The 17,947-nt window shown below is 37.0% G+C and overlaps 3 protein-coding genes across 5 annotated transcripts in view; 1 reads left to right on the plus strand and 2 right to left on the minus strand.

Annotated features, from left to right (window-relative positions):
• pum (pumilio) overlaps nucleotides 1-2,617 on the plus strand; it is an 89,931-nt gene extending 87,314 nt beyond the window's left edge. For all 3 annotated transcript variants that reach the window (XM_090120018.1, XM_090120019.1, XM_090120020.1), the window contains 2 exons: nucleotides 589-794; nucleotides 1,023-2,617. In XM_090120018.1, coding sequence (XP_089976144.1) covers nucleotides 589-794; nucleotides 1,023-1,254 — 438 coding nt within the window. In that variant the 3' untranslated portion in view covers nucleotides 1,255-2,617. The remainder of the gene's footprint in view (nucleotides 1-588; nucleotides 795-1,022) is intronic.
• A 4,383-nt stretch (nucleotides 2,618-7,000) lies between these two features.
• Nucleotides 7,001-13,059, minus strand: Fip1 (Factor interacting with poly(A) polymerase 1). The gene is made up of 10 exons (XM_090120022.1): nucleotides 12,902-13,059; nucleotides 12,462-12,692; nucleotides 12,052-12,232; nucleotides 11,479-11,655; nucleotides 11,219-11,292; nucleotides 10,769-10,943; nucleotides 9,685-9,901; nucleotides 8,253-8,403; nucleotides 7,484-7,554; nucleotides 7,001-7,214 (listed from the first exon to the last, which is right to left on the minus strand). The coding sequence occupies exons 1-10, from the start codon at nucleotides 13,046-13,048 to the stop codon at nucleotides 7,067-7,069; spliced, it is 1,572 nt and encodes a 523-aa protein (XP_089976148.1). The 5' UTR covers nucleotides 13,049-13,059; the 3' UTR covers nucleotides 7,001-7,066.
• Nucleotides 13,060-14,221: 1,162 nt separating this feature from the next.
• Nucleotides 14,222-17,068, minus strand: DCTN3-p24 (Dynactin 3, p24 subunit). The gene is made up of 5 exons (XM_090120023.1): nucleotides 16,643-17,068; nucleotides 16,358-16,447; nucleotides 15,456-15,563; nucleotides 15,077-15,243; nucleotides 14,222-14,331 (listed from the first exon to the last, which is right to left on the minus strand). Exons 1-4 carry the CDS (start codon nucleotides 16,868-16,870, stop codon nucleotides 15,103-15,105), a joined length of 567 nt encoding a protein of 188 aa, XP_089976149.1. The 5' UTR covers nucleotides 16,871-17,068; the 3' UTR covers nucleotides 14,222-14,331; nucleotides 15,077-15,102.
• Nucleotides 17,069-17,947: the final 879 nt, after the last annotated feature.

The raw sequence follows: 17,947 nt of genomic DNA on the forward strand, positions 1-17,947 counted from the left end.
AATGTCCTGTCCAGGATTTTCCCAGTCAACCCATTTTTAGTACATTTTTTAATAGACTAAATTAATTATAAAATTGGTCTCATTCTATTATCACGCCGTTGAATTTCGCCTTATGTTCGGATCTTAGACCATACAGTTTAATATAATTTATCGATTTTAATGATAAACGTTTGACTCCACTGTTAGCGGGCGCGCGTGAATATTTAGAAGCAAATCTTCTTAATTACTAATTACACAGTATACCTTAGGAAGGTTTCTAATTCAAGAAAAGGGTACCCAGCAATAACTTTGAAAACTTTGGGCTTGCCCAGTCCTTACACCCTGCACGCCACTGCTAATAAGGCTTCATAAATTTACTCAAACATTTATTTACTCAGTTGGACTTTTTAGATGCACTATTGAATCGTCATAACCTAGATGAAAATTTACCATAATATACAACCGATTCGAAAATCTGATTTTATTCGAATCTCTTTTTAGCAATTAGCTTCACCTGTATGTTTTTATGTAACTGACTCCATTGGATTCGCTTTAGATCCACTTGAAATGTATAAATGTATAATAGAAGGTGTATTGTTTGGTGCGCAGGACCAGTACGGCAACTACGTGGTGCAGCACGTGCTGGAGCACGGCGCGGCGGAGGACCGCGCGCGGCTGGTGGCGGCCGTGCGCGGCAAGGTGCTGCAGCTGTCGCAGCACAAGTTCGCCTCCAACGTGGTCGAGAAGTGCGTCTCGCACGCCACGCGCAACGAGCGCGCGCTGCTCATCGACGAGCTGTGCGGCTTCAACGACAAGTGAGCGCCTCATCCTTGTTTGTGTTTATTGATATCTATGATACCTTGCATATACATAATGAGATACTTTATTATTCAAGTTTTTATTTGTCTAAAATCATAAAGTAGTATATTCCATTCTGGACTCGATAACAATACTTTTGTAAATAAATAGTAATTTATTTAATTTACACATTTCTTTAATGATATAATGTTCAGCATGATTAAAAACGTGAACGTTTATTGCAGCGCTCTCCATGTTATGATGAAAGATCAGTACGCGAACTACGTGGTACAGAAAATGATAGACGTGGCGGAACCGACGCAGCGCAAGGTCCTGATGCACAAGATCCGGCCGCACATCGGGTCGCTGCGCAAGTACACGTACGGCAAGCACATCATCGCCAAGCTGGAGAAGTTCTTCATGAAGGCGCCCGAGCTGGGCCCCATCGGCCCGCCGCCGCCCAACGCGGTCCTGTAGGGGCCCGCCCGCCCCCGCCCCCGCGCCCGCACCGCCCGCCCGCCCCGCGCCGCGTATCCTACTTGAGATTATTTATTACCTGTACATTCGAAACCCACACTTGCGTCGCTAGTGTTGATGAAATTTAATGTGATTCATGAAGCGCGTTCACGGAGAGTTGCACGGTAGCCCTCGTTATGACATTAGGATTAAATGAAACGAAGCTGTTCAATAAAATATATGTAATAGAAAAGTTAAGAGAAACGGCCCCACTGCACAAAACTGCTAGTGATCAGCCTATCGGTATTATCGGTGGAGCATAGTGAGTAGGGAGCCGAAGCGACGGCGCGGGTTCCCGCCTATTATAAATTTGTGAATATTGCGATTGTACATTTGTAACTATATAGGTCGTGGCGCGGGCCCCGCCCGGCGCCTGTACATAGTAGCGCAGACTGATGTACAGAACGATACGATTACTGTTACTGTTATCCCTAGTTGTACCGCGCGAGCCGAGCGCTCGGCCGTCGCCTCGCCGCGCCGCACCGACTTAGCCTCTTAAGTGTTCTAGTATTATTCCTTGTTCGTATGAATCTATGTATAAATATTTTGAACGTCTCTCATTCTCGTGTAATTTATGAATCGAAGGAAAGCAGAGGTCCGATGACTCCGTGCGTTTCCGTAATTTTAGCTCGTCGTAGATTTACTATTAGCTGGGCTAGGGGACCTTGAATCTTAAAGCGACGAACGGATGCCGCAGGCAGTTCTGGACAATCGGCACTATAGTCGTGATTTATTATTATCGTTTTTTAATGTTCGAGTCGAGCTCTCGTTTGAGTTGAATGAAACCGGCTTTAATCGTACATAGCTTATCGAATATTTTTTAGCGCCGGTGTGTATAGTTTGTCGATTATGATTTGTGAAAATGATATTTTTGTATATTTTTATGTAAGGTAACGTTAAGTTATTTAGTGGAAGCGCGCACCGACGTCGCTCGCGTCTGCGCGCAGTAGGTTATAGTGATGATTGTAAAGTCCTGTACTGATATTTGTAGTCCGAGGTCTGCCTTGCCGGTCGCACGTCACGAGCGTAGCGTAGCCTCATTCCCCCATTGTAATTATTTTTTATAGGAAGCGTAGTTTCCTACGACACCTCAGATTTTCTACGTCTAGATGTATGTAATTGAAAATAAAATTATTGTATATGGCTGTACAAAAAGTTAACAAAATGATTTGTAAAACCTGTAATGTGATGGACGGGGCGGGGCGCGCGCGCCGCTCGGGCTCGCGCGCCTCGCCCGCTAGGTTGTACTAGATAACGTTTATATGATGATCCATCTATTTAGACATTAATTAATAAAGCATTTCTGTAATAATATTACAAATTACGTGTAGTTTCATTCCTTACGACTCCCTCAACCAATGCAACATAATTATATACATATGCAAGAACAATATTCATGTATTGTTGAACACAGTTGCTCTAAAATCCAATTCTAATATGAACAATGAACATATACGAATTGATGAAACATATTATCAGATTTGTATGCTGACAAAAAATGAAATAGACAAATGAACAATATGCCTTCACCTATTCTTACACCTACTGAACATGCTAAGTTATATACAAAATTATAATTAATATAAATAACGCGTAAGCCGTTTCTTTGAAGTTTGATTACAAACCACATGAGATTAAAGAAAGCAAAAACGCTCATTGAACGGAAAAAACCATATACATATGTACTTACAGGTAAATTAGCTTGGAGAAATTTTTGCGTTTGTAGTAGTGTATGGTCAGCAAATAAAATAAAACAACATTTTATTTTTAGTTTTTATTTTATATATATAAGGGATTTTAAATTAAACTATATGTGTTTCTCCTCTGAAAAAGATGAGACTTTATTTTAATATTTGCACATTTAACATACATATAACTTTTACATTAACAATGTTACTAAAATGAAAAATTTACTAACCTGAAAAAGAAACGACATTTAAAGTTTAATTCTTTAGTTTGAGAAGTCAAAGGCTTGCCTCGACCATGTTTTAACACTGGAGCCATATTGAATTAACAATATAAAGTTACAACACTTACACACAAATTAAACACTAGTTATGGCCCTGCCTTCATACAAAACTGCTGAATACGCGCGCCGTTCGCACGGGAATAGAATGTGGATGCGATTTCCCTTAGTTAGCATCCAAGCTTACGTCTTTATAATTATTAAACTGTATAAATTCATTCTTTAACTCCGGTCTGCATCGTGCAGACATGGGTGTAAAAGTCTCATTTTAGCTATTAAATGTAGTTTTTAAGTACATCTGAGTTTTCATTTGGGGCCTCCGGCTGCGGGACATGTAATTCACTTCAACAAATATTATAACAATAATAACAAATAATAACAACAATCAACAAATACAAAATTTATCAATTAAACTACGTACATAATATGTAATTATAATTTTTGAATGAAATGTGCTTTATGTTCTAACGGTACCAAACGACTGCACGTGGCACCTGCGGACAGCGTAAACTGGTTTATTCTGGTTTTGTGCGTGTTTCCACTTTCCACTATCAAGTGACGATTTATTTATTTGATTTGTTTCGTAATTATTATGGTCAAATATTAATTATGAAACAAATTATTATGGACACGATATTTTATTGTTTCACGGTAGTCGCCTTGTCGTTTGCTCAAGGACGTAAAATTGAATGTTATATTTTTTTTTATAAAGTCAAAACCATTTTCTTTCAAATAAAAACTTGTTTTTATTGAAAACAAAAGTGTTGCTAGGAATAAGTATAAAATTAAATAGTAATGTTAGGATATCGAAACATTTTTGTATAGGCCAGAACGATATAGTGGAAACGCGCTCTAAGATCTGAGTAATATACACACCACTACATATGCAAAAATTTCTCCAAGCTAATTTACCTGTACATAATGTGTTATGGTCTCAGTGAGATAGATATCCACATCGCGAAATACTTGTTAACCGTTCATGACACGTTGTTACATTGAAGAAAAGCCTCGATGCGTTATAAACATAACACAACAGACGGGCATTTATTCCTTGAAATATGTATATTTAATTGTCATACAAAAATTTCTTAGTATTTTAGGTGGGTAGATTTTGTTATCGATATAAGTGGAACCACCGCACGAGCCGAGCGAACAAAGCGAGCGTGACCGTAGCTGCTAGCGATTGATATAATCGACTTTTTGTATGAGTTTGAAGTAGGTTCAAATAAAAAAATAAAACCGCAACGCATTGTGAGCTGTTTTTTCGCTCAATGAGCGTTTTCGAGCGTAACTTACCTACCTATATAGTAATTATAATATGTATGTAGTTAAGGATATACATTATACAAGTCGAATAAATTTACACAGTTGCTGCCCCTCATTCACAAAATCTTCTGAATTATGTTTGAAGTAATTCCGTTCATTGACCGCATCTACACTGCTATTGTAAATGGAAATTGAGATTTTTATTTTCTTAAGTACCTACCTAACAAATAAACTCAAAAACGACGGGCTTGTTTTCAAGTTATTTTTATATCATTATTACATCTTTTCCTAATAACATAGTAGTTATAGATTTCGTTTTAGGGTTCAGAACCTCAAAATGAAAATAACGGAACCCTTATAGGATCACTTTGTTATCCGTCTATCTGTCTGTCGACACGAGGTATCCAGCTGAAATTGATATCTGCGGTCCCTTGATGCTGTGAAAGACTCAAATCAGCTCATAAGGCAACGCAATCAAACGATACAGGGTAGGTACTTGCCATGAACACACGAAATTCGGTACGAAGCAACATCTTATAGCACAGATATAGGAATAATGCCTACATGTATTAAATTGATATTCACATCAAAAATTTAGGTCAATCCCTATAAGCTGTAATAAAATTCTACTTCTACATCAACGCAATTAGAAGAAATAGCAATTATTATAAAGCCGCATATTCTGAAATTCGCAACTACCTACGGGAGGTTCCCTTCCAGTGAACGCAGAAGAAATGTCTCAAGCACAGATGAGTCAAAAATTGCTAAAAAAATAATAAAAAATAGATTTGTTCGGAGCCCTCGGTGCGCAAGTCTGCATTAATTATTATCCTAAAGAAACCTTAAAAAGTAACACAGTAAAACCACTCCCGCATTCTGTTCCCATGCGAACGGCCACGTAGTCAGCAGTTTACTGTACAGTGTACACATTTGAAAAGACTAGAGGCGAAGGCGGAAGGAATATTCAAACGCAACATTATATTTTGTGGCCTTATTTACAATTTGTTCTTAGGACTATTAGGATAAGTATTCTTTTGTAATAGCGCTTGGATATATCGGTAAACGACCGCACTTACTAACATTTATATGAGGGCTCTACTATAGCACTACATCACTCTAGTAAATGTAAGCCGAAACGGTTGACGGAAAGCCTAAAATGTACATTTCTATGAGAAAATTAAATGATTTTACTTAAGTCATCCAGAAGAATGCTGTTATACGTATAGACTACTAGAGGTCCGCCCCGGCTTCGCTCGTGGTATATATTTCGCAATAAAAGGTAGCCTATGTCCTTTCTCGGGTATCAAAATATCTCCATAGCAAATTTCATGCAAATTGGTTCAGTAGTTTAGGCGTGATTGAGTAACAGACAGACAGACAGTTACTTTCGCATTTATAATATTAGTATGGATAATATACAGTATAGTGGTTAACGTGTAAGAATATACGTGTAACATGCAAGATAAGTTTGTTGACACCGCGTTACAAGCAAGGGAAGTTTTATCCTGCTATGCTACGTGCCGGCTCTCCGGCAGAAAAAAATTTTTATACTTTGAACAATTAATATAAACTGCACCTCTCCTTTATTACCAATTGATTACTAATAGCACAGACTAATAATAATATACTACGTATACTAATAGTAAGTTCTCACGAAGGCATTTGTTTAGTTGATGGGAGTTTTAGCCAGTTTACACTGATACCGCCTTCACCGCGTGAAGGTACTCCCAGCTTACGTTTTGAGTACTCAGATTGTGAGTGATTGTGCTATGCTCTATTACAAGAAAATTAAATTTTCTACAACGTTATTTTATAACCTTCTCATAGAACGAGCGGTTTTGCCAATATTTTACTTCAAATGTGAGCAAAACTAAAAATTTCAAATTTTCGGGTAAAACTGACTATCTTTGAATGGCCACAGTTTAGTCGTTATAAGGTTTAGAGAGCTGCGGTTAGGCTTAAATTCTTGCAAATTTAATTACCTTTATTTATGTACTGAATGTTATTTGTCGGAAACGCATAGTTTATGACTTATAGAGCAAAAAGTGAAAAAAGTCCAAAATTTTCGCAGTTTATCACGTGGTGCGCAGCGAGCACAACTTTTTCGAAGTTGCAAATTGTGATTTACATCACCCTAACTGATCCAAACAACATACCAAAAATGCAGCACTACATCGTGCTTTGCGAATTTAATGTTAATTTCCACTAGCCTAATATTCTAAGTAAATTTGTATAACCAATAATTTTGATAGAACCATGGTTCAACTACCCCACGTCTTGTCTTTGTGATGTATGTAAAATAGCTAACTAAGAAACAGGACATATTTGTCCGCCAGATATATCTCTCAAATAAGTACGTGTTCCCATACTTTACAATGATTATTATAGGTACAAACTTTTTCAAAGAAATGTAGATTGGGGATTCAGTCGGTAAGCTGTATCATAATTCGCAGAGAAATAAAACACATATTATAGTTCTTAAATTACATTTAATAGACTTATGAAGACTTGATTACTGCTACAAGTAATTTCACCGATGAGTTATTTATCGTCATCTTTTTCTTTCGGTTCCTTAGTCTTGGCTTTGGAAGCGCGTTCACGGTCACGAGAACGATCACGTATCCGCGGTGACCGTGACCGTGACTTGTGGCGCCGTGACCTTGACCGTGACCGCTCCCGTCTGTACGATCTGCAAAATAATTATATGTTTTAAATGTGTTATGTATCTTTCCTAATAAATACTATTGTGAAAAAACTTTGGGACGTTTTATTTATTATTTCACCAAGCTCCTTTTCTCCAATTTTTAAAAGAAGTAAATTTTTAAGGAAATCTGTTTTTATATATTACACGATGAAAACGTTCAACATTCACGAAATCTTCGATTATTATGATTAGTATGTGAAAATTAGTGCATAATATGATCAATATTTCTTAAAAAATGAAAATAATGTACTCACTTTTCACGGGAACGATCGGGCTTAATTGATCGTGATCTTTCGCGATCTCTGTCGCGGTGCTCTCTTTCTTCCTGTAAAGTTATAAAAAATATATTTTAAATTGAAAAATTTGAATTGAATAATGCTTATAAAAAATTAAAAATTAATCAAGTCTCAACCCCATGATCGGATGTAAATGAATTTTTGTACAAAGGAAGCTTTTAGCACAGACATATATGGAACTTAGTGTCTCTGTCGTGGGCCGTGGCCATATCGTAGATTTGCTCATTTCATGAAATGATTGATCATTTCACGAAATGGTCGCATTTCATGAAATGGCCAACATAGTTTGATCAGATCGTTAAATCGTTAACGTTTCACGATTTGGTCATCCACATTTGGCCATGATCGTATAAAATATAAAGAGTCCATAAAATATTTAAAAAATTCAGAATATTTTAAGAACTTGTAACTGTTTATTGTCATATAAGTTAGTGCCGCGGCAGCGGCAGGCGAATGCCAGAAGCGAATGGTTTTTGCAATAGAAAACAGTTAGGTTAGTCTTTGATAAACAACGCACGAGCCGAACGCATTGATCTGCTCAAACCACATCATGATGTGGCCAATAGACATCCAATCATTTCATGAAATGCGACCATTTCACGAAATGATCGATCATACCATGAAATGAGCAAATCTACGATATGGCCACGACATCTCTAAAATAACTTGCACCTTATTACATAAAATAAATAAGGAAGGTAATAAAAAAATACATTACAATCATTACCTCTTCTCTCCTGTCCCGCTCCCGGCGGTCCCGTTCCTCGCGCTCCCGTATCCTGTCACGGTCACGGTCACGGTCGCGCTCACGGTCACGGTCACGTTCACGTTCGCGGTCACGGTCACGGTCAAGTGGATGTGGCGGCGGGTGGTGCGGCCTGCGTTAAAAAAAATTGTTGTTTATCACTACATAGTATAAAACAAAGTCGCTTTCTCTGTCCCTATCTCCCTATGTATGCTTAAATCTTTAAAACTACGCAACGGATTTTGATGCGGTTTATTTAATAGATAGAGTGATTCAAGAGGAAGGTTTTAGTATATAATTAATTATGTTTTAGACAAAGCGGGAAAGCCGCGGGCGGAAAGCTAGTTTAGTATATTTTGCTTTTTACAATCATTCCGTTTGTTATAAAATTTTAATAAATTCATAGTATTTTTACAAGAAAACGTAAAGGCTTTTAATTTGTATGACGCATATGTTTACCGGTTTGGGTGGAAATTAAACCGCGCGTTTGCTGCGTGTGTATTTAGAAGCAGTGGGTATCTAAGAAGCTCGCTAAAGGGGCTCGCACGCATTTTGTTATATTTTATTTTTACGTTTGTAACAACGCGTCGTGAACGTTAACGTGAAGAGTAACAGCCATAACTCGAATCGATTAGAATTTTGCGATGCATATTTTTTCTCGACTCTCAACGCGTCGTGGTCACGATCACATGTTGTGAGCAAATTTGTCGCTCAGTGAGGGATAGCGGTCATTGAGCGTAACATATATGTATAAAACCAAACTATCGTAAGAAACTCGTATGCTTAGAACATATATAATAAGTATTTTCAACATATAATTATTGTAAAAATGATATTTATTTAGTATTAGAATAAGATCTCAGAGCCGTAAGACACAACTTAATTTCTAAAGCATATAACTTTCGGTTCACAGTAGTCTCTAGTGTACTTTTTTATACCAAAATAAACTAACATACTAGAGTCTAGTATATTAGTTTATTTTTCCCAGTCCACAGTCTAGTAACTAGACTGTAATAGATTGTGAGTTTAAGAAGGGGATCACTCTATCTAAAACGCATGTATAGCTCAGGTGTCGCAGTCACCGCTAGTGCTCCACAAACATTCAGATATTAAAAAGTGCACTAGAGACTGCTGGGAACCGAAAGTAATATGCTTTAGAAAATAAGTTGTGTCTTACGGCTCTGGGATCTTGGACTATATGACATTGTATTGTAAATTTTTGCATGCCAATCAATTGGCGATTTGTGCTGAACAATGAATTATGTAGATAACATCTATAAACCTTCCATTTCTTGCAAAATTAATATTTGATTTCATTTGATTTGAACATAGTCAAGGCAATATTAGGCCAGAAAAAAGATCAAGTATTTTCGTTAGGTACAATCGAAATCTGTTAGAAACTTGTAATGCATACCTGTAGGGCGAGTAGGGTGCAGGCATCATGTGCGGGGGCGGGTGGGGCCCCGGGTGGGGGCCGGGGTGAGGGCCCGGGTGGGGCCCGGGGTGCGGCCCCGGGTGGGGCCCGGGGTGCGGCATGCCCATCGGGGGCCCGAGCGCGGCCGGCGGGGGCATGGGGCCCGGCGTGAGTTCCTTTATCTCAGTGGGAGCCCATCCACTTTGTTCTGGAGGACCTGTGAACGAAATGTTTCAGAAATGTTGCTGTTTATTTGTGATTAAACTATTATGCTTAGGGCCGATTTTTCAATGCTTGGATAAAACTTATCCGTCCAATAAAGTATTACACCTTAATATTAAAATGTAACGTAAACTGTCAAATACGGGCAATTAGAATACGTTTTTAAAATGGTAGTTTTATACATTATTCGACGAATAAGTTTTATTCAAGCATAGAAAAATCGAGTATATAAATGAAAATTTAAATATTTGTTTTACTTGTCTTTTATTACAAACCTTCATAGATACTGTTAAATATGGTACAGACACCCAACATTCTTCCAAAATATTATTAGTGTTAGTTCTGGACTAACTGCATAGGTAATATTACTTTTGGTGAGGCAACATTTCACTGAATAAATTCTCTATTGAGATTCCATGTACATGCTGATGATTTTTATACTTGTACTGAAGAAACTATTTAGCTATCTGTAAAAAATAGACTTGTGATTTCAAACAGTGACACTACAAATTACCATACAACAAGATTGATAACACATCAGAACTAAAAGTATGAGTATTGATATCATACAAACCATATAGATAAAGCCTTTTGTATTCATGGTAAACCTTTGTTAAGCACAATTTTTTTTTTAAATTGTGTCCTATAGGTAGAGTAAAGAATTTTTTATTCATTTCATTCTTTCATGATTTATTTAAATGTTGTTGCTCCTCGGGCAAGACCTTTTTACATGCTTTAACAACTCAACAATATGCAGCGACCGCCAGCAACATATGTATTTACAACAACACTGCAACATTCTGTCTCAATTTTGTTGTAAAAACATTATTTACCATGAAGCTGCAGATTAAGGCTCACTCACCCCAAGACGGTTCCTCGTAGCTAGCATGCGGCGGGTAGTAGTGGTCGGGCGCGAAGTAATCCGGGCCGGGCCCTGGCGGGGGGCCCCCGGGGCCGCCGGGCCCTGCCCCGGGCCCCCCGGGCCCGCCCGGCCCCGGACCCGCGCGCCCGTACTCGCGCCGCTCTGCTGTCATCACCTGCAAGATAGCATATGTTTTGTTTATGGTATAATATTTCAAATAAACATAATACACATAACAGCTTCTCTCTTAATTATTTTGTATATAATTTTTTGCAGTTGCTCTTTTCAAATCTAATAAATGAACATTGTTGAAAAAAAAACTTTGCTAAAATTGTCCCAGTAGCTCGGAATAAATTTTTTACAAAGAGAACTACAAAATGAAATTTATAATATTAGCTTTGAGCTAATATATTGAGCTAACTTTGAATTTGAATATTTTATATTACGTACCTGTATAGTATTCTCTCTGGCTTGATAATTATTTTGCATCATAGGTGGTGGTCCATCATCATGCCTTACTGGACCTAAAAGTTAATAAGTTATACATTAATATAGAACAATTCTATAAATTAACACTTGCTACAAATGAATGTAACTCAAACAATATTTTCCAGTACAGTATACTAGTGGAGCAGCATACTTTGAAATCCACTTGCGCAAAAAAATTAAATTTTGCTACCCTATCAAATCAAAACACCAATATACCGCACCTGACTGTCTGCGCATATCGTTGCTCTGGCGGGGCGGGTGCGGGGGGTGCTGTGGGTGCTGTGGGTGCGGGGGGTGGGGGGGGTGCATGCCGACGCCCGCCTCGTTGACGCGCATGCGCCGCTGCCGCTCGCAGTACGCGCTCCACGTCACCTCGTTGAAGCCGTAGTTGAAGTAATCTGCAATTTTAGTTTTTTGACGTGACAACGTCTTACAATACGATAGAGCCGGCTGCACGCACGAAAAAACATGACTCATGCGGCGTTACCTCGCTCTGGGGCGTTCCATGTAAGGCTTGAAGTGCAAGCAAGAGCGCGGAACGAGCGACAAAGAAGCACAAACGGACGTTGTCACGTTCAACTATCGTTAGTAAACCGACTTTACAAACAACCAATTTTTTTTTACACTTGGAGTCTGTTGCACGTAAAATATATTACTTTAGTACTTAATATTTATTTAGAGAGGTCTGCTCTTAATGATGGTTCCAATTACATTTGTCAGTATGCTATAGCATAGTTAAATATTTTTTCTTTATTTCTTAATTCTGTATTCAACACTTGTAAACAATATATTACCTGATATATCAGCACCAGGCTTGTTCCATGGTTTATCTTCAATTGTATCAATATTGAATTCAAGTGCGGGTACTCCATTGATGCTGCCAGGGCCATCCATATCCTCGAGGGTGACCTTACCTCCAGCCGCTGGTCCAGTTCTAGGCTTGTCACCTCCTGAGGCGACTAAGCCTACCCCTCGCTACAAACATATCATGATATTGTAAACCAAACACATTTTAAATTATAACAGAACATAAAGCCAGTGTCTTATATAATTGATTAGAATATTTCAATAGAAATTGAAAAATAGAAACAATGTAGGTACATAAATATTATTTAAATACAGACATACAGTTTACTGGAAAGAAGCAAACATAAACGTAAAATGGAACCAAAAACTAATTTTATTGGACAAGGAAACTTTTTACCTTAATGTTCAAGCTGGCATAAGCTTGTGGGCCTGATTTGATCTCTCCGATTGTAACTTTGACGTCATCACTGTCGTCGGAGTCCGAGTCCCCATTATCCTGACTATCAGCATCACCATTGGTCTGACTCTGTTCATCTCGTTCTACTTCACCGAAATGTTCATCGTTAAAGTGGGAATCGTCGTTATTCCCTTCAGTCTCATCTTGATCCTTTTCTTCTGTGTCTTGATCCTGAAAATAGCGAAAAATAATTACTAAGTGTAGGCGAATAAATTTATCAAAATTTTAATAAATACCAAGTCATGGAATATTATACGTAATTTCGATTTTCGAGCAGATACTCATTCAGATAGCAATAAAAAATAAGAGAAAATGAATATATTACTTTTTGAAAAAATAGACATAACCTTATCCGAAAGCAAAACAACATATAATCTTACCGCGCTTTCAATCGTCGAAGGTTGTTGTTTTTCTTTTTCGTTAAGATTTGGCTCCGTGTCTTCATTTTGATCAGCATTGGACTCTCCGTACAGCCATGTATCATCATTTTCATCATTCGGCGCCGTTTCAACAGCAGCGTCTGCCATCTTTGTTTGACAACTAGACTGTTTCGTTTTGACAGTTCTTTGACAGAAATCATTTTCTGTGATTTTATCGCAGTAACCACAGACACAATTTTTTTTTTTTTAAATAATTTATTCATAACCATGGATACAAGTCCTTCAGTCGCAATCGTGCTTTAACAAAATTGCCACCCTTCAAAAAAGTTGAATAGAATTAAATTGAACCACAGACCACGAAGATAAGCAAAATTTAAATTTAAAATTACCAAATCACAACGTTAGGCTAAAACCATACAACGGCGGAATTACCGCGGATTATAGTCGTGAAATAAATATCTGCGCAACTGTGCACATAAAAAGCTCAAATGAGCTAGCCGCACCTGCCGCACCACAATAGGTAGTTTTAGCTTGCTATAAACAAATTTGCCTAAATATCGCTAGCGCGATAGTGTAGAGGTGGACCTGCGCGCGCTACGAGCCAAAAATAATTCAAATTCAAATTATTTGTCAGAATTGTAGTAATACAAAGGGTCACCCTTAGAGCGTATACGCATTATGCGTGTAACCGCATTGCGGGTAGCCGTCCGGCTGACCGCAAGCACAATTATGTACGTAATATTCATTTCTATGCGCACTGTGCGGTCTGCGGTTGCGTACATAATTGTGCTTGCGGTCAGCCGGACGGCTACCCGCAATGCGGCTACCCGCATAGTGCGTATACGCTCTAAGGGCAAGAGACCGCTAAGGACCGCGGAAGATGGATAGTTCTCGTCTCAGAGGCCAAGACCCACTTTGGGGTTTCAGCGCCATAGGAGTAGTAGTAGTGGTATGTAGTAGTATAATCCGTTACTGAGTAGAAATTTCCCTTTTTTACCTTAGTCCCCGTGGTTGGCTGGAAGAGATACTGTTAGGTGATAAGGTCGCCAATTGTGCTACATCTTTATTGTACCATATTGTTTAATTTTTAATGATTGTATATGCACAAGTGGAATAAAATAAAAATAACCGTAACACGATCATGCCGTACATTCTGTGTGTACTTGTAGTTAAAAAAATGTCCCCAGTCCCTCGTATAAGAGGAATATTTTTTTATCGAAAGTTCGTGAATTTACTGGACTCTTGATTTACATTTTCGATATAAAAAAAACAGTGGTTTGTAATCCATAAAACCAATGCTTGTAATTAATAAAAGAGCACAAAAGATGCATACCTAATTATATATATTTTTTCATGTAAAAAAACCACTTCATTGATTTGAATATACTTTTTAATTTAAGCGATTAAATAAATATAAAACAATACTTTATTGAGGGCCGATTTTTCAATCGCGAGATAAATAGTCTAATAACTACCTCTCGAATAGATTTATTCAATTATTTATCTAACTCATAACGGCTCGCCTATTTTTCAATCGTGATTTATTTGATGAATAACTATCTGACCAAATATTTCCATATTGGCAGCTCTGCTCTCGGAGTGGCGAAACAAACAAATTAAATTAGTCAGGTTAGAGCGGGATAGAGCTCTTGCAATTTGTCAACAACCGCCATTATGACTCACGTCAGGAGTGCATTTTAAGTTTGTCTTGTATTGCTCTTGTCTTCTATGATTGTTGATTGTTGTTTTGATTCGAGTAAAGAGTTTGGTTAAATTTTTGTTTCAATTTATATATTTTACGATAGAAACGACATACTTAAAGGCAGCGTTCGGCAAATTTTCAATGGCATGGTCATCAGTACTATCAAAAACATCAATTCCAATATGATTTTAATTGATAATAATTATATAGAAAGAGGTTTCATTGTTAATAATTCTACGCTCTATGTTATGACAAACGAAAATATCCCAAATTTGACGCGTTAGTTGTCAACTCAAACGCCTAACCGTCGAATAGCGCGCTATCTGGCCGTTGGAGCGGCAAATAGATTTATTCCTCAAATAACGTAGTTATTCGATAGATAAGTCCTATTCGTCTATTGAAAAATTGAATATTTTGTTAACTGAAGAATAAAGTCTATCTAGCTGTTTATCTGGGCATTGAAAAATCGGCCCTAACAGATGTTACAGATCTGAATTGTTTAATCTAATCCATTTCGTCTTTTAGGAAACAATTTTTGTTCAGCCTGCTCAACCTTTTGAGCAACATTAGTCAATTGTTCAGAAGCATTGGAAGCAGCAGCACCACAGGTTTCAGCCAGTTCTTGAATTCCTTGGGATACCTATTGAAAAAAAAAAGAAATTAATGTAGACAGATAATGAACATCTTTGAAATCAAAATGAATACAGCTTTAAAATATTCATTTTTAATATTCTTTCTTATTGTAATGATCACCATAAGTTGTAACTATAATATATTTTGTCAACCGTTTTAAAAATTTACCAACACCACCTCAAAGGCAAAATAAGAGTATAAATTTAAAACAATACAAACCCCATCAGCTTCTGCCTTTGCTTCTGCAGCAGCAATGTGCATGTTATTTACAGCTTCCTGCATTTGGGGAACTTGCTGTAACACCTCAGACTCCAATACTGGGGCAGCCTGTAATATTCAATAATAAAGTGAAAGATTATGCAGAGTTGTTGATTACTTACAATAATTTATTGTATACCTATAGATATATTACAACTAGCTATCTGCCCTCGTTTTCAAAGAAAATCCCACATAGTTCCCGTTCCTGTGGGATATCCTATGTGTTAATCTTACCCTCTATATGTGTGCTTAATAGTTAATTTCATTGTAAACGGTTCAGTAGTACTTGCGTGAAAGAGTAACAAATACATCCTCACAAACTTCTGCATTTATAATATTAGTAGGAAGTAGGAAGAGAGATTACATTATAATAAGGACAAGGAGTATGTTTGTACGAGTGAATCTGAGTGGAAAACTTATAAACTGAAACAACATATTTATTTGTTTGATACAAGACCTACTTTGAAATTTTTATTAAATTTTATTATAAAAATAATTATTTAATTAGAAGAAATTCAATCAATCAAATCATAAAATCCATCTTCACCTTTCAATCAATATACACACTTCAAAGGGACAATCCATACTAATATTATAAATGCGAAAGTAACTCTGTCTGTCTGTCTGTTACTCAATCACGCCTTAACTACTGAACCAATTTGCATGAAATTTGGTATAGATATTTTGATACCCGAGAAAGGACATAGGCTACTTTTTACCCCGGGACATAGGATAGGTTTTATCCCGGAAATCCCAAGGGAACGGGAACTATGTGAGTTTTTCTTTGATTGCGCGGGCGAAGCCGCGGGCTGAAAGCTAGTTTATTATATTTTGTTAATTGAAAGGACAATAATTATCTTTACCTGTTTACATCTATGCATACAATGGCAATGATGTTTGATTACAGGCTCTGCGGCTGCTATTTCATGCATATTCATGGTATTTTGTTGCATCTAAAAGTAAGAAAAAATAAATATCAATTGAGTATGTTTTAGTGTACCCCCCCAAAAAGTGGACGCATTATAAAGTTGGGAAAGCAATAATTGTTTACTGTAAATTACTGATTTTTATATTATCTGGTCTTAAAAATATTACTATCACTATTCATCAATGATGGTATATTATATTATATTGAAATTTTTACTTACATTTTCTATAAAGTTTGGATCAGTATAGTTGTTTAATTCTGAGGCCATATTCTGAGCCTGCATTAGCTTTTCATGTCCAGCAGTAGCATTGCTGATAGCTTGTGCCGTATTTATTAGGTTCGCTGTTACTGAATCACCTTGTTGACCCTCAATAAGGGAATTAGAGGGTAAACCCAATTTAGCTTCGAGTTGCTCAATTCTGCTTTGTAAAACCGCAATGGGATCCATTATAAATTTCTTCACAAAAATGTAAAAAGTAAAAACCAAGAAAAATACGTTGACTTGTTAAGCTGAAAGGTAACGAAGCAAATGCAAATAAGATTCTAAATTTAAACCTATCTTTTTGTTTTAAATTAAATCTTTATCTATTCAGCCAGTGTTATTTTGTGATTTTTGATCAATTTGGTATGGTAGAAATTTAGAAAAAAAAAACACTATAATTTTGACAGATGACGTATGACATGACGTATGTATGACATTATTTCGACTTTCGACATGACGTCATTTCTTAGGGCGTATTCAGAAAGAAAGCTTGAAACTAAAGCGTCTTATTCACGGTCAATCCCCGACGTACGTCGGCTCAAGGCCGCGGTGCTGGATGTATCCTACTGACGATCGTGCGCGCATCAAGCATGGCTAGGGTTGCCAACTTTTATTTGAAGAAATAGAGTATATCTGATTTTAAAGGAGGTAAATAAAGAGTAAATAAATATTTTTAAAAATGTATTTTTTTGTACTTTTTGCAGTAACTAAGAATTTTTCATTATTTTTAAATGAATTATATGAATCCAAACATTCCAAATCTAAATTTATATATTTCAAGAGCTCATTTTTAATTAATTTTTAATGAAGCTCGGTTTCTCTCTTCCCGCCACTTCACATTCATGACCGAAAAGACTCTTTCAGTAAATGCTAAAGTGGCGGGAACAGAGAGTAGGTATATAGCTAATCATTTTTTTTAAACAAACAAATTCGTCAAGATATTTTTTTTAAATAAATTGCCATTTTTCTGCAGTGGACTTTTGCATAAAATCTGTGTTATTCAACAATTCGCCTTGGAGTTCTTTTAAAATAATAACTTCTGAATATAAACTGTCCATGTGTACAAGGTTGATCCAAAAGTAATGATAATTGGGATTTCCTGTGTACATAAAAATCAAAAATAACCGTTTCTTGCTTGCTCATGTACTCACTAAGTTATCACAAAAAAATCATATCAATAGGCCTCGTTTCCAAGTATTTACATTAATTTCTGTTGGCAACACTAATCTGCTGTACGTCCGCGCTATTCACTGTCCATCTGCA

The sequence above is a fragment of the Colias eurytheme genome, chromosome 3 (assembly GCF_061535395.1).
Source record: "Colias eurytheme isolate Ceu_HAF_F1 chromosome 3, ilColEury1 Martin Lab GWU primary, whole genome shotgun sequence".
Taxonomy (NCBI): domain Eukaryota; kingdom Metazoa; phylum Arthropoda; class Insecta; order Lepidoptera; family Pieridae; genus Colias; species Colias eurytheme.

Bases quoted from the DNA above. Each gene is read 5' to 3' on its own strand.
- DCTN3-p24 (XM_090120023.1), bottom strand. From the start codon at position 16,870: ATGGATCCCATTGCGGTTTTACAAAGCAGAATTGAGCAACTCGAAGCT. The intron at 16,448-16,642 runs GTAAGTAAAAAT...TCTTACTTTTAG, and splicing joins ATCCAAACTTTATAGAAAAT to ATGCAACAAAATACCATGAA. The intron at 15,564-16,357 runs GTAAAGATAATT...TGAATATTACAG, and splicing joins GTATGCATAGATGTAAACAG to GCTGCCCCAGTATTGGAGTC.
- Fip1 (XM_090120022.1), bottom strand. From the start codon at position 13,048: ATGGCAGACGCTGCTGTTGAAACGGCGCCGAATGATGAAAATGATGAT. The intron at 10,944-11,218 runs GTACGTAATATA...GCTATCTTGCAG, and splicing joins CCAGAGAGAATACTATACAG to GTGATGACAGCAGAGCGGCG. The intron at 7,215-7,483 runs GTGAGTACATTA...ATTATTTTGCAG, and splicing joins CCCGATCGTTCCCGTGAAAA to ATCGTACAGACGGGAGCGGT.